The sequence below is a fragment of the Saccoglossus kowalevskii genome, chromosome 2 (assembly GCF_978046115.1).
Source record: "Saccoglossus kowalevskii chromosome 2, keSacKowa6.1, whole genome shotgun sequence".
NCBI classification, from domain to species: Eukaryota; Metazoa; Hemichordata; class Enteropneusta; family Harrimaniidae; genus Saccoglossus; species Saccoglossus kowalevskii.
In genome coordinates, this window is record NC_140642.1 from 11505808 (window position 1) to 11521838 (window position 16031).

At 34.3% G+C, this 16031-nt stretch overlaps 1 protein-coding gene across 1 annotated transcript in view; it reads right to left on the minus strand.

The window, feature by feature from the left end:
• The window catches only part of LOC100378402 (beta spectrin-like), a 48827-nt gene that overhangs the window by 14651 nt on the left and 18145 nt on the right, over positions 1 to 16031 (minus strand). Inside the window, 11 exon segments of the mRNA NM_001184853.1 lie at positions 1050 to 1166; positions 1372 to 1572; positions 1698 to 1942; positions 2093 to 2258; positions 2526 to 2664; positions 2761 to 3083; positions 3189 to 3306; positions 3745 to 4045; positions 5359 to 5647; positions 6957 to 7130; positions 9105 to 9256. Of these exon segments, the coding sequence (NP_001171782.1) occupies positions 1050 to 1166; positions 1372 to 1572; positions 1698 to 1942; positions 2093 to 2258; positions 2526 to 2664; positions 2761 to 3083; positions 3189 to 3306; positions 3745 to 4045; positions 5359 to 5647; positions 6957 to 7130; positions 9105 to 9256 (2225 nt within the window).

Below are 16031 nucleotides of genomic sequence, written 5' to 3' on the forward strand. Positions count from 1 at the left end.
CGTATAAAGTTCAGTATTACAGGCAAAAGCATACGTTACTATATGCACAGCAAACATGTAAAATTTGTATTCTTCAGGTCTTTAAGCAACTGAAATTGTTTCTATAAGATTTACGTGTTCTGTGAACAACAATATTTAAAGGGTGATGGTCACCAGTCAAAATTTTGCATAAACTAAATATTGCACACAAGTTATAAACATTGCATTGAGCACATATGGAAGACAGTGCATCATGATGATCATCACCCATTAAAGATACTAGTCTTAGGCAACAACAATGCAGTAGAGCAAAATGAATTAAACCAAATCATTAACTAGAATTCAGAAATTAAGTTTTCCATAAATGATGTAAAATAACTACATGCATGATATGAAATTTTAGCATTATAAAGCAAGATGACAACACACACACATCATGCAGGTGAAAGCCACTCACACTACGGGCTAGTTGACGTACGCCTATTAACACCTAGAAAGCAGAAAGCATGGTAGATAGCAAGCATATGTAATTATGTTATGATATTTTATATAAGGCAGGCATATGTGATGCTTACGTAAAGCAGTTATAACAATTAGCATGTACAATGATGGACGTTACTCATGTTGGCTATTTGTTAAAATCTAAAAGCATTTCAATTTGCAATTAGTTAAAATATCACTCTGCTACATACAACTTTTGACATCCATAAGAATCATGTACACATCAACGTGCACAAGATATAGAATCTAAAATATTTAATCATTCAACAAACCCCCTCTTTCCCTTCCTACACAGACAACTGTTTCCACAATTTGCTTTATTAAAAGGGGTTTACGTGAACAAAAATGCCCTCTCACTTAAAACTATTGTCATAAAAAATTACAGTGCAAAGATGATGGATTATCAAAACAATTTAAACAATGATGTCTGACATGCATTTCAAAATACGAGCATTGTTTCTCAGATAATAAGTGATAATATGGTGGGACATTATTCTTGTATTGTTAATATTGATAAATTCAGACCAGGGGTTATAATCAATATAATTGTGAGAGGTCTCTTTTCTTACCTTGTGTTTTTTGAGAAGTGATTGCACACTAGCTTCATCTCTTCCGCAGTCTTCACTGGAAACAAGACGCAATGTGTCCAACATCCATGTATCAACATCATCCGCATCAGCAAAGAACTACAATCAAACCACAGGGTATATCGAATCAGTTTTAAATTAATTTTGGTAATACAACACAAGCACCATCCAGGATGCCATCGAAGTGTGATTATCTACCCTCACAAAGATCAAACACAAACTAGACAATTTGACAATGCATGGCCTAAACCTAATGGTTTAACTAGTTTTGAAAGTTTATTAATATTACTGTTCATAATAATACCTGGTACATATTGAGTGCTTCTTGCAGTCTCCTCCTTCTAGCACGTGTCAGGTGGTCTAAATTCTCCCACATAGATATGATCTCTTGGATGCGGACACGAATCTTACCAGAACCAAAGTGTTGCTGTTCTATCAGGTCTTCGCCAACTTGATTCACAGACAAAAGTTGTGCATGATGACCTGCTATATCCTCCTCCATAGCCTGAAACAAAGCATTTATATATTAGTTTACAAAAACTAAGTTCAGATCAGGTTGTTACCTCCCACATACCCTATTTTTACCCAAATTTATTTTCCCAGTAAAGGTAAGCAACTTTGCATTCATACCTTGTGCTTATTGAGTAGAATATTAACACTGGTAAGATCACGCCCAATATCTGAAGTTGTCATGAGGGTAGCCTTCTCTTTGATCCAGCCCTCTTCGTCGGCCAGATCCCAGAAGAACTGCCACAGTTTACGCGACTCTTCAAGACGGTTGCGTCGATCAGATCCTTGTTGTAATAATTCTGCATAGCTGGCTTCAAGATGTTCCATGCGATCTTTGACGATTTGAGGGTCAACTGGTCTATAGCCTGCAGAAGTAAACAAAATCACACACTTCAGATATTGTCACCAATCCTGATACACCCAAGATGCGGTGAAACGAGTAAACTATTTGATGAGACATAAAAAGCATTTGATCACTATCTGGCATATTTAAATGCTGGGCAAGAATAACAAACCTGCAGCTTCATCGGATGGTGGTCCAAGGAATTTACTAGCTTGTTTATTTGTTGATTTTACACGTTCTCCTTGTACAGCAATATCTGCTTCCAATAAAGCGTGTTTCTGTAATAAATCTTCCACTCCCATCAAATGCTTGCCATAGTCTTCAGAGAGGAGGCGCATCTAGATAGGATACAGGTGGTGATGTCAATAATACTTTACACCTTGATTGTTCTCACTTCCCCCACCAACATTTTTTTACGCAAGATTTTATACATTTTAAAAAAATTTTGACAATTTTCAATATAACGCATGCATGCTATATTGTTAATTTTAGATTTAATACCACAATTACTTTAATCAGCTGACACTGAGAAACACCTTAAATCTGTCAGTCAAGTGTTTAATGCGAGTTCCTAAATAGAACTAACTCAAGGTTGCAAGTCTTACCTTAGTTTCATCCATCCAGTCTAATATAAGCAACATTTCTTGGAAGACTCTCTGTAACTCAACTGACAAGTCTAGACGTATACGACGGGAATGCAACAATTCAAGCAAGTACTCCCACAAGCGAAGAACATTGTCCTTTCTGTAAAAAGCAATAATAAGTGTTCAGTTGTAGGATACAATTAGTTTACATCGAATGTTAATTTATGGTTCAAGGGTCAACTAATGTAACTTTTACCTGGCATTAATTCTATCAGTATCGTGGTATTTCTCAGCTTCCAGTTCTTGGGCCACAGCAACTACAGCCATAACTCTTTCTTCATAAGCATTAATATCAGTTTCTATAGCTTCATGTTTCTTAGCAGCGGCTTCCACAGCAGCAAGATCATAACCAAAGTTATCCTGTGAGACCAGCCTTTGGTTTTCACTCAACCAGGTTTCACGCATGGCAGCTTTACGGTCAAATCGAGCAGCTAACTGTTCTAGTTTTTCTTGGCGGATAAGCTCTTCACGGAGGGCTAACTCTCGTTCATGTTCTGCCTTTTCCAGTCTTTCCCAGGCCTGTGACGCAACAAAGATAAATTCAAATCATAAATCTTTATTCTCAACAGTTCTAAATCTAACCTTTAGCAAGAAAACTAACATTGACAAAAAAATAGAATTTACCTTGTTGATATCAGAGATTAGTCTTCCTTCTTTTGGTAAGTATGGTTTCTGATTATTTGCTCTCATCTTGCTTTGCACTGTGAACAGCAGCACCTCCAGATTACCTTTCTCTGTAAACCTAAAATGGAAAAAAAGCATTATTAAAGACCAAATCTCTCCCACCTAATAGACAAACATTTGACTTTGACAGATACAAACAAATTTACAAAGTTTTTTTTTTGGAATTTTGATGGTCTGAATTTGAGCACTCTGTGGTAAATGTTATGAATGCTTTTCAGTGCTTACAAATGCTGATGATAGTTTTAGATTCCTATTTGATTGTGTGTTTAGATTTCCAATAGAATGGAACGCAAGTAACCCTGAGAAAGCATTGTAAAATCCAAGATGGTTGCCAGTGACACTAACAATAGCACAGATTTAGATAGCACACATGGAGTAATGAATAAACAAAGTTCAGAAATTAAGCAATGAAAGAAATTATAATCAGACCATCTGTGATGTTATAGATGTAGGAACATTGCATTAGAGAGAGAGGGAGGGAAGGTTACAGACTTACTTTGGTGGTTTCTCTACAGTTCTATATGTGTTGAATGCATATAGTTGTTGCTGAACTCCAGTGAGTGCGTTTGCAAAGGTCCTGTCATTCAGGATTGTCACAGTCTGCTCAATCCATTGTAGCAAGTTAGAGGCAATCTTATCATATTCGTCAGTCAGTTTTTCATTCTCTTGTGCACCAATGACAACTTTACCAATACGACGACCAGATACAGTCTCAGCCTTCATCTTGGAGAAGAAGTGGTAGTAAGTGACCACATAGGTTATGATGGACTTCTCATCGGGATGGTCAACATTGACATCTATTGTGAGGAAAATAAATTCAACATGTAAAATAAAGATAACATCTCCAATAAGCACACATAAGCAAACAAAATTCATTTATTGCATACACCCAATGTCATTTATAGAAACGCAATCATTACTCGTAAAGCAAATACATTATCTTGTATCTTAATAATTAAGAGCAAGGATAAGCTAACAAACATAATGTTGCCAGATGAAAAAGCTTCAAAAAAAATACTTATTTTTTAATTTCTAGATATTTAACTTTTTCATCAGGATATGTAATCAACCATCTTGATTCTCTGGCGAAGGATTATGGGTAAAGAGTGACAGACACTAGTTAAAAATTGAGTAAATGATATCATCTGTCATTTCTAGAAGGCTTGCTTTAGAACATGGTAGCATAGTGATAATGTAAATGTAATGATAGTATAAAATGTTGTCATGGCAACTGAACTGTAAATATTAATTTTTGCTGTTACAATACACATTGTAGACCACACACAAAGAGCACTAAAAAAATGACCAAAATAATAATTTATTTTCATTAATATCTTTCCTTTAGTGTCTTTGCATCATTCAATTTTCATTATTATAATTATTTACCAGTACATGAGTTATGTACACAGAAAATTTGAACTAATTAGAAAAAGTATTTCTCAAGTTATGGATAAAATCATTAAATTTTTTGTAACAGATGTGGTGTTGTATTTTACCCATAAGTCCTTGCTGGAAAAACAAAATGGTGAACAATGTATACCAAGTGAATATTTATAGAATGAGAAGTGATGTAGCAAAGATGTAAATTTCATTCCTCTACATTTGTGGAGAACTTTCATCAGAGTATCGTGTTGTTAGCCCAGACTTCCCCTTGCCAACTTTTACATTTCCTGTTTGGAGGAAGAAACCAACTTTGGGGGGCTTTAAGAGGTATGAAACAAATATGCAATATGCAACTGGAAATATGGCGGGGCCTCTCATTTCCACGATTGCTAATGTTAGATCATTAAATTTAAAGCAGACAAGATTATACAGTGGTGCCCTGATGTCCAGGTAGTTATATTAATGTAATGACACTGAATTATGAATTAATTTCTTCCCGGTGAACATTAGTTTAGTTGAACTGAAAGGGCAAGGGTTGAAGAGAGATGGTAGAATTTTTTCGAGAGGCAACGCGAGATGAGATAATTAAAATTAAACATTTTTCAAAATAATCTTCATCTGTGAGAAATTTATAATTTGATCATATCAAGTGCATAAAAACAAAAATGGGACCTTGCATTTGATGAACATGATGGAGATGTCAATTAAATTATTAAACAAGTCTCACCTTCAGGGTCAAGCAGTTTCGTAAGGCCCAGTCTATGCTCGGCAACATTGAAAGCATTGTTGAGATTATACACAGGGTTGGATTTCTGCAATTTGTTGTATTCAATGAGATCAGGTCGGTGCTTGTGGATGAGTGCATTGAATCCCAAACCATCTTTCCAGCTTGTGGTGAAGTTACGGATATTGACGTTGGCATACCCGGCAGTTTTCATCTGGCACCACAGTAACAGGGCATCTTTAGCAGATTTGGTCTCCTGGTTATCTTCCATCTCAAAACTAATGTCTTGAATCTATGAAGTAAAAAATAAAAATTTTTTAGTCAACTGCAATCTTCCCCTAAATACTTTCCTTGATCCAGTCCATCAAATCTACGTTCCAAGGTAGGTTTACCATGAAAAATACTAAATTACAATAATTAAGTCTTGGTAACAGAGCACTTGCAGAAATATAAAACATACCTTTGCCTTTAACTGGGCAAACATGATGCCAGCTCAAAACTAAACTGAAGACTTTATAAAAATTGAAAGCAGCAAGAGCAAAAGCCAAGATGTGAACAGCCACAGAATTCTTTGAAGTTATACTACACTATATGAATTTTAACTACTTTGTTGCTATAATACAATTAAAAACAAACTAGACACTAATTGAGCTGAGAAAATAGTCAGAAGCTGGCGTCAAAGCTAGAGCCAGAGAAGACAGCTGCTTTCAGTAACTCCTATTCACACTCAATCTATCAATTTTCATATACAATGATATTATAATTTGGCATCTACAGAAATACATGATATTAATGAGGAGTATCTGCGAAAGAAAAAACTGGGGCCAGCACTTCCTGGTTCAATGTAGAGAATGTTGGTTAAAAAAGGAAACCTATTTTCCGAGACATCTGTCTTTCCCCCCTTTCATAATTTCAGGAAATGTGTTGTGGCTTCCTGAACTTTTTTGTTTTTTAAATAACAATTTCCGGTGAGCTTTTGTGATTTCTCAAGATAAATGACCATGAAAAGAAAAATGAATAATAAAAGTACATAACTGGGAAAAGAGAAATGTACCTAAAGAGATTTTAATATTCCAGTTTCAAACTGCAATCAGACTAATGAATATTTAATGACATTATACTATTGGGTGTATTTTTGGACTCAAATTTGAATAACAGTGATGAAATAAGAAGCGAGACATTGGATAGGCTAGATGTGTTCCATAACATTCTGACTGGCGTACAAACCTTAAAGAGATATTAACAGTTACGAGATACAAGGTTCAGGTGGGTGCATGTTAAATATAAGGATGTGTTCTAATGGAGTTAGAAAGCTATGGTATGCTAAAAACGAAAGATTCCAGTGCTCCAATGTGTGATATATAATAATTTTCTACGACTGCTGACTTCTATATTTGCATCAATTATTTTGCAATGGCAATAGGAATACAGTGAGCTTCATCATCAGACATTTGCGAGCAGTGAATTGAATCCTGACAAATACACCAATGAGTAAAACTTCAAGAAATTTACTTGAACAGGTGTGGATGAGAATATTCTTTAAAAACAAACAATTCAATGACACAAGATGGGTGGGGGAAAACATGAAGAAGCAGACATACCTGGAAACGCAAAATGATCGTCCAGATGAGACCAAGTGTCAATCTGTTGTTGCCGTCCACGATATCATGGGAACCCATGTTTTCCATATGCACTCTTTTCTCTTTGAGGAATGTCAGCGCTTTATCAACGTTTTCTAGGCAGTGAATACGCATCTTACCCTTGGTAGGCCTTGGCTAAAAAAGCGTAACATTTGGGTAAGTACAGAATGTTTTTTTAAAATCACTCAAATGTGTGTAAATTTAGTGTTAGGTCATATTGCTATATAACCATTTATGATATAGAAATGTTCCAACTTTCAATCTCTAATTCTGATTCTCTCCAATCCATGAGCAATCATAGCTGTCAGTGTCTACAGAGTTCTCCTGCAAATATTGCTAAATGTTCTATTTTCTTTGTGTAGCACTTTAGTGTTAATCTTGTCACCACTTTCTCGCCCAAAGCTTTCTGCACTTTTTTCTTATATTATTCTTATACATTTCTGAAAATGAACTCTAATTTTGGAGCCAACAGACAAAATTAGAGACAATTTTCAGTTTTTTACTCAAAAGTTTGGCTGAAGGAAAGTGTTGACTATAATCGGGACTATTTTGTCGGGACTACTATGTCTTATGGAGGAACAGTCGTGGGTAGATGCACAAAATTTGATGTTGGGTGGAAAAAAGGTCTTAAATCTTGATATTTTAATAGTTTCTACATAAGTTTGCAACAGTTTTAGTTGACGATTGGGGTTCTTTTTCTATGGAAAGAGAGAACCCTATATTGTCATGTTCCATAATGGCAACCATTTTTGCAAAAAACTGGATAAAACTTTGGAGAAACTTCAGATGAGAATCAAATTTCAGAAGTTTCTAGACCTATTCTAAGGTGTATTATTTTCAGTACCATTCCTCCTTAATTAAAACAAGCCATGCATGGCACAGTCCTCGTTAGTTATCAAATTTAAGATATATAGTTTTGTTTATAGTAATATAGCTGGAATATAACCATGTCAGGAATATGATTTTTTTAACATTAAAATGATTAACATTTGTATCTGATCGTCAAACAAGTACTTGTCTTTATTGAGAGATATTGCTCTGGAACAGCATTCAAAATCAGCCATTTTGAATACATGTATATATATATATATAACATGATGTATAACAAATATATAAAGTTTGAATATAATCAGTCAAAGCAATTAAGAGATATGGCTCTAGAAGCCCAATCATTAAAGCAAAATGGCCATCAGTCAGCCATTTTGAATCCAATCTGAAAAATAAAATGACGTGCATCAGGAACCTGTCTAATGTATGTAACCAAGTTTGAACGAAATCCATCCATAAATGCCAGAAATGCTTGATATATGATGATTTTTTAGCACAAAAATGACCATCATTCGGGCATTTTGAATAGGATCGTCAAACCAATGTAACTGTTTATCTATGACATCATGTATAATGAATATTTAAAATTTGAATATAATCAGTGAAAGCAAGTCAGAAATATGGCACGAGAGCCACATTCATTAAAACAAAATGGCCGCCAGGCGGCCATTTTGAATCTTATCTGAAAAACAAAATTATTTGCATCAAGGTCCCATACGTCTAATGTATATACCAAGTTTGAACAAAATCCATCTGTAAACAGCCGAGAAATGCTTGATTTTTTTTGGATTTTTTAGCACAAAAATGGCCGCAATTGGACCATCTTGAATCAGATCGTAAAACAAATTGATGTGCATATGTATAATATCATGTATGATGTACACTGTATGTGTGAAGTTTGATTGTGATTGGTCCAGGCATTTCTAAGATACAAGTCCGGACGCACACACGGAGTCAAAACACAAGTCCCCGTTTTCGGACTGCGTCTGAACGGAGACTAATAATTTATATTCCAAAACATTGATTAGTTTGTATATCGTATAATCAGAAAATGTTGCCTTTCATTTCTAGCATTCATGAGGTAGTCATAAATTGGGGATTTATTGAAATTTAATATACACAATAATTGGACTGCAGATAATACATAATGCATACGCTGTACATCATATATACACAACACATAGGCGGCAATACGTATGTGTTATGGGTGACCTAAGTCACTATGGGTGCAATTATACTATCTTAAATCTTCAAAGTATACATGTATATGTGGGTACATACCAGTCTCTCTCCAGAAAGCACTTCAAGCAGCTTGATTAACATTTTGCCATCCCTCAAATCGGTGTATAGGTCTGCTATGCGACATGATACTCGTTGCAAATGAGAATTCACCCATTTGCAAAATGTCTTCTTTTGTACAGTTTCACGCTCATCTGAAATCAAACAAAAGTAACACACTCTTGATTAATTAATTATTCAGAACAAGCCAACTACCGGTATTTGCCTTTTTTTAAAATTCACAGTTGTGTGTTCATTTTTATGCATGTTCACCTAACACCCGACAGGCATGAAGTACAGTACTTGCTTTTCATAAAAGACATATTGACAAATTCCAGAAACAATATTTATATTAGGTTTATCATAACAAAATCAAGCCAGATTGACTAACAGGTTTTCGTGACACAATCCACTTTGGTATACTGAGAGAATTGTATAGCACTTTATGATAGAAAAGAAAGCCGATACTGGGGCAAATTTATAAAGCGTGAACAGGACTACAATACTTAAACACATTGACAAAGACCAACCATCAAACTTACCTGATTTAAAAACTATAGTCAGCATTCTTGAGTAAATTAAGTAAAAGTTGCTTCTTATTTAAAAAAAAAAAAAAAAAAATACTACAAAGTCGATAAAACTGTACTTACTGTTCCGGCCTGCTTATCACCCGACACTTCTACTTTCAATACCAATGTCTAAACTTACTACACATATTCTGACAGTACACCAAAACAAACATGTCCACTAACTCCAACATTAGAAATGTTAACACACAAACTGTTCAGAATCGTAATGAAAATTAGTGGAGCCAGTTATTTTAGTTAACTTCTGTTTTCTTTAATATAAAGCATGCTTTGTCCTGTGTCAAGTATCACCTACGTGATGTAATGCTAGCTAGTTAATTATTAACTCATGAATGTTAATCTTACGATTTTATTGCATTTGAGAATTATTATGCAGAGGCAACAGGAACACTAAGGATATGCAGGATTTATTAATAAAAAAAATGGAGATAATTTCCTTCCAAGTCTAGCTCCTATTAAGTTCCAGTCATTTTTTATTGGCTTTTAGGTTATACATATCCCCCAAATTGGATAGATGCGACTATGAATATTACAGTTGCGATTGCATGCTGCAAATTACAAGTATAAATTGCTTAGTATTTGTCGGATTTCATGCAGAAAAAGTAAAACTGGAAATACACATGTACCACCAATAGACAACGATTACTACTGGGTATACTGACTTGGGTTTTTAAAAGACGTTTAAAATAAGAATACTTTTAATTTTTAAAGCAAACCACATGGCATGCATGTAGCTACACGTGTGTACAATGTATCAATAATTTACATGAATAAATGATGTCAGGAAGTCAAACCCTATACAGCAAACAATGTTTAACCACACCTCTCATCCAGCAATACCAAAACAACAGATTTCAATAAATCATATAAGTAACAAAGTATGTGCGTGGCAACAACCCTAGCTAGGAATCGCTAGTACGATAAATTTAACAGAAAACTAGCCAAACAACTCAAACCCCACAACTGTATCAATAATCTGAATCTGGTATTACTCTTTCTTACCTTTAAACTGTTGTATTTTGGACTCCATATGGGACCTTGAAGGCATTAAGGTATAGGCCCCACATGCCAAAACAACGATTGTCGGTATGGTAATATTCAACTAAATCTACTGAAGTTCTAAACGTGACGAAGAGTGAAACAACTTGAACAGTCATTAAGATCCCAGGTCCTCTACATCTGCATACAGTTATTCCTCAAAACACGTTGTTGCTAAATTATAACGTACTCTACTTGGTGTAGACTCGGCGACTCATAAATGTCACGGCAAATTTTTTGACATCAAGTAATTCAGGTGTTGAAAAATCTTGTTGGCAACTACGTGGGGAGGCTACTATGCAGGAGCAGCAAACTATGTTACCAATTCTCCATTACCAATGTAACTTCTTGTGCACACAAATACTCGTGTCAAAATTCAGCTTTCGTTTCAGGTGCAAGGTAGAAGTGCAAGTGATTCAACAATGTGTGCACAATTTTCCTTTCAGTACAATTCCCAGGATTGAAACATAATCTTATTGAAGTTTGACACCCCTCAATCCATGAATGAAACAGTCCAACGTCTGTACAACAAGCTACGAAGCTACTTTGCATACTGTTAGAAAAACAGGTAGACATTTGAACCCAGCTCTGGGGTGAAATAATTCTAAACACACCCATTTATGGCACGTGAAGGCTGTATAAATACAGGTGTCAACTGACCGCCAATCAGACAAACAAGCAAGATTTAATGGTAAATTTCAGGATACTGACCCTACCACCGACAAATCCGATGCTTTCATCATGATGGCAACAGCCGACTCGTAATAAATTGTGTCGCTTAAAAATAATTCGACAAATACCGTAACTCTTGCACAAAAATATAGAAATGAAATGAGTAATTAAAATACCTCATTTCAATTTTATAAAACTATGCAATGATGATGGAAGATATTTTCAGTAGAATTTGATGCGTTGAGATTTATTATACAAGATAGTATGTGGGCACATGATAGTGGGTATCCATTTCACTCGGGGTATTTCTAATGCAAAATTCCTGTTAAATTCAAATGTACAGAAACACAGCAAGAAAGTCTACTAAGCTATAATGTTCTTTTTCTGTGCTGATGGATGTTTCTATATCCATCCACGAAGACTGACAGCACAAATAAAAAAGATCGTGTGGAAACTAGCGTTATTAGTATTATTTACATATCAGAAGGGTAACCAAGCACAAGTAACAACAAGACTTTTCATCCCAAACACTACACATGCCATAGTAACCAACACCATGGCTGATTGACTGCATAACAGCTATGCAATGGTTTGCAAACACCACTATGGAATAGGCACTGAGCCATTGGATTACAAGCAAAATGCTTTAGGTTACGCCTCAGTAGTCAAGTAGTCTTCAAAAGCAAGTCTAACCAGGCTGGCACTTGATTGTGCTTTGAGCTGCTACAAAAAAAAAGTAAATACCATCAAATTTATCTCACGTTTTTAAAGTGTTCTGGTTGTCTTCCTTTGTTCAGAGGGGATGGAACAACAATACAGCATGTGACTGACATAAAATCACACCATTAAATGCAGACATTTGTGCAAACACTTGGCGACATTATTTCGCATAAAAGGTATACACTCAAGTATGCATATGAATCAAACCTTCAAATACACACCAGTTAATACCAGTAGATGTACTGCTTTCACAATTGCATAAATATCCCTACTGACAAAACCCAAAGTAACTTTTTTATATCAAGTTAGCACACAGCTTAAATACTCTAAAGACCCAATATGAATTTTTTTTACTCTACACAACAGGTGCAGATCTTATTAATAACAAATACTATAAAACCATAAGAATTTATTTTCATTTGCATTTAATTTCACTATTTTGATATTTGATACCACTGGGTTTTAAATTTGTGAATTTGCCAAGGAGTTGCATTGTAATTTTACATGCGCATGTGGATTTAACTTCACAAATTTTTTCTATCAGCCAAATTAAAACCTAATGAATATTTAATGTATTTACATAATAACCAAACCTTTGTATTAAAGAGAACTTTATTTTATCAATGTTATTACTTTTATTAATCGTGGGTATCTATTTATTTCAGTGAACTTTGGTCGTGAAAAAGTAAAATCACAAGTGCAAAGAAAAAAAGCAGCATGAAGGTAAGCAGTTGATAAAGGTAAATCATTAACTCTGTAACGTTGCTTATCATTTACCAATAATCCATAATCTTAGTGACATTTGTTCAGGTTTTAACCTTTGACCCATGTCCTCCCTCACGCAATACAAAAATCATATGAATGAACATTACAGTAATTCAAATGAATCAAAAAGCACAATTTAGCCGTGGTTTATCACTCTTATTTAAAATGCTATTACACTTCTTGGAACATAATCATTCCTCTAAACAGAGCTTACCATTAAACAGGATTAGAGAAATAATCATCGGGTGATTGATTGAAATTCATTGTACTATATTTCAGTCTCAGTAGACCATCAAATGCTGCAGGTGGTGTGAAACCGCCACTTGATCAGCTATTGGTGACAGCTTTGTTCAAGGTTATTTTTAGAAATTCAAACACAGCTATAGAAGAACTTTTTATATATATATTTATATGAGTGGAGTTACTTCAGTAAAAATTCTAAAAAAAATTCACAAAATTGAGATTAACCTTACATTAAACTTGTATAGAAATAATGTTGTTCAATATTTTTCCTTTGAATTTGGGAATGTCTCAACGTTTTATGTATCAAAACGCAAGTAAATCTCTAGGAGGAATATCAAATAAAGTGGCAATGACTAAAGGTTAGATGATAAACCTAATTGTTTTTTCCCCTCTTGGAGCTTATTTGTATTGCACAGATTTAGTAGAATCAGTGACCCTTACTAAGTGAATAATGTCTAACTGTGTGACTAACGAATAACTTGTAACTAATACGTCTGGTAATTCTTAAATTTGAACAAGATACATTAATTGTATATTCTATTATTAATTCAGGAAATTGAACTGTTATGGAGTGGAATAGGATTGTCCTACTCCAGGATTCATACATGTACAAACTAATATCTGAACTGATACAAGTATTCGTAACTATTTCAATAGTTTGATGCCTTTTAGAAATTATTTAGGGAAACTAATCTTGCAATTCTATTGAATACATAACACAGGTGATGCCAGGTGATACAAATTCTAATGTCATCAAATATCATTAACCATTTATCAAGGCTATGAACTTTTCGGATACAGCTATAAATCAAATGACCTTAGTAAGCTGACCTAGACTGATATGCACATACAGCATACAGCCTGTATATTAACATTATCAAAACCTGTGAGGGCGCTGCACTCAACTGAGAATGGGGAAGAAAAAGGGTGTGTCAGTCATTCACTCACTCAATGGTGCGTTTGTTAGAATAGCCGAGGCGGTATCATTCATAAAATTAAAGTAGAAACTATTTCAGTTGACTGATCAAAAAAAGGATAATTTGGTGAGAAAAATATTAAACAGAACTAACATAATATGAAGTTTTAATAACATTCAGAAACACTAAGCCTGGCATTCCAACAACTATGCTCACACTGTTTTCACTGTAACAGTATCAACTTAATAACAGCACTAATTTACATAAACAAGGCAATTCAAAACAAATTATATCCAAGTAAATAATATTTAATAACACAAGCACACATTCTAGGATATTACATTGATTGCCTTCCACAAGCCATTAACACATAATATTAACAAAATATATTAAAATGAATACAGACTACGATTTGGATGACAAGCTCGTCAGCAAGACTGCTGTGGATCCCTTGGGAAATGGTTCTCGCTAATTCGGATACCAATCATGCTGAACGCCAATTCTAAATATAATAAACATCTCAAATGTACCATTCCACATACAACATCAAATGTTATCTTTGTACTTCATTTCATGAAAGATTCCATCTGAGGCATGGATATTAGAGGCCAACTATACATTTGACAGAAGTTGCCTTAACAGCCAAATAAATATCTTCAACAATTAAAGTGCTCTATATGATGTATATTTATTACTTATAGATGTGGTACTTCACTATTTTGGATAAAAGTGTAATATAACACCATCCTCACATTCCACCAATTGTGAACATCTGTCACTGATAATGTTTTAGTATTACTTTTTACCAGCACACACCCACCATGGAATTACAGTATATAAACACATTGCATACATAGGGTTAGGGGCGTTCTTCAATTACCAAAAGTTTACCAAAAACAGAAAGGTATTTTAGTTTGGAAAGAGCGAATATTTTGATTTTTCAATTTTCGTAGAATTTTAAAAATAAAAGTTGATGCAATTTTGTGAATGGAGGAGGAGTGTGTATTATTCTACTTAAAATACCTTTTATTTTTTAGAAAATGTTGCTAATTTAAGAACACCCTTTTTAAAATACACAAATTTGACTAAAAGATCAATAATACCTCATCTATTTAAAGGACTTCCCCCAAAAGTCATGGTTTTAAGGTTATTAACATTGCAATCAAAATGTCGCTCATCAAAGTCATTACTACCATATTCATTAAAATGATAAATTGCCATTTATTTATATATATAATTTTAACCAAATTTATCATGTAAACCAACATTTCCTGAATCAATTTAACACTATTTACACTAGCAGAAATTTTCATATTTTATGCATGTAATTAGTTCATGCAGATCTTTCAGATTCAATTAAAATTAGAGTGATTCTTTTCAGAGACTGGAAGGAGGAGAGGGAGCAAGGTGTTCTGACCCTTGTAATCGATTTGATGTATGTTGTTTTCATCAGTTACTTACCTCAGCATGCATGTCATTTCAATTCACCTCTTGATTTTACAACATACACTTGATGTAAAAAACATGACATTATTTTAGTTCACCTCTTGATCTCACATCCAGTTCTTCATGTGTATACATGTAACAGATACATTTTTTATGTAGTACCGTACTCGTCTCAAAGGGAGTGTTTTAGGCGGGGCGCTCAGCCAATCACCCGCTTGGAAAACTATGCAAATGACAATTTTAGTTCACCATGTGGCAGATTAAGGAGAATATTACATCTCTTTGATTTCCACAACACTTTTACAATGAACAAATAGGAATGGTCACAAAAAATGCACACATTTTATTACTATTTTGTAATTACGTACCACCAGTATTAATGAAGTTAAACAGGTCATTGATGAAGAGTAGTTTATGCACGATTACTGTAGACTATGTATTCACAACATATTCAAAATGACAGATATCCATGCTGTATTATGTAGATTTGATTACCGGTATTTGGAAAAGTAAATCAATGATAAAAGATAAAAGACAAAATT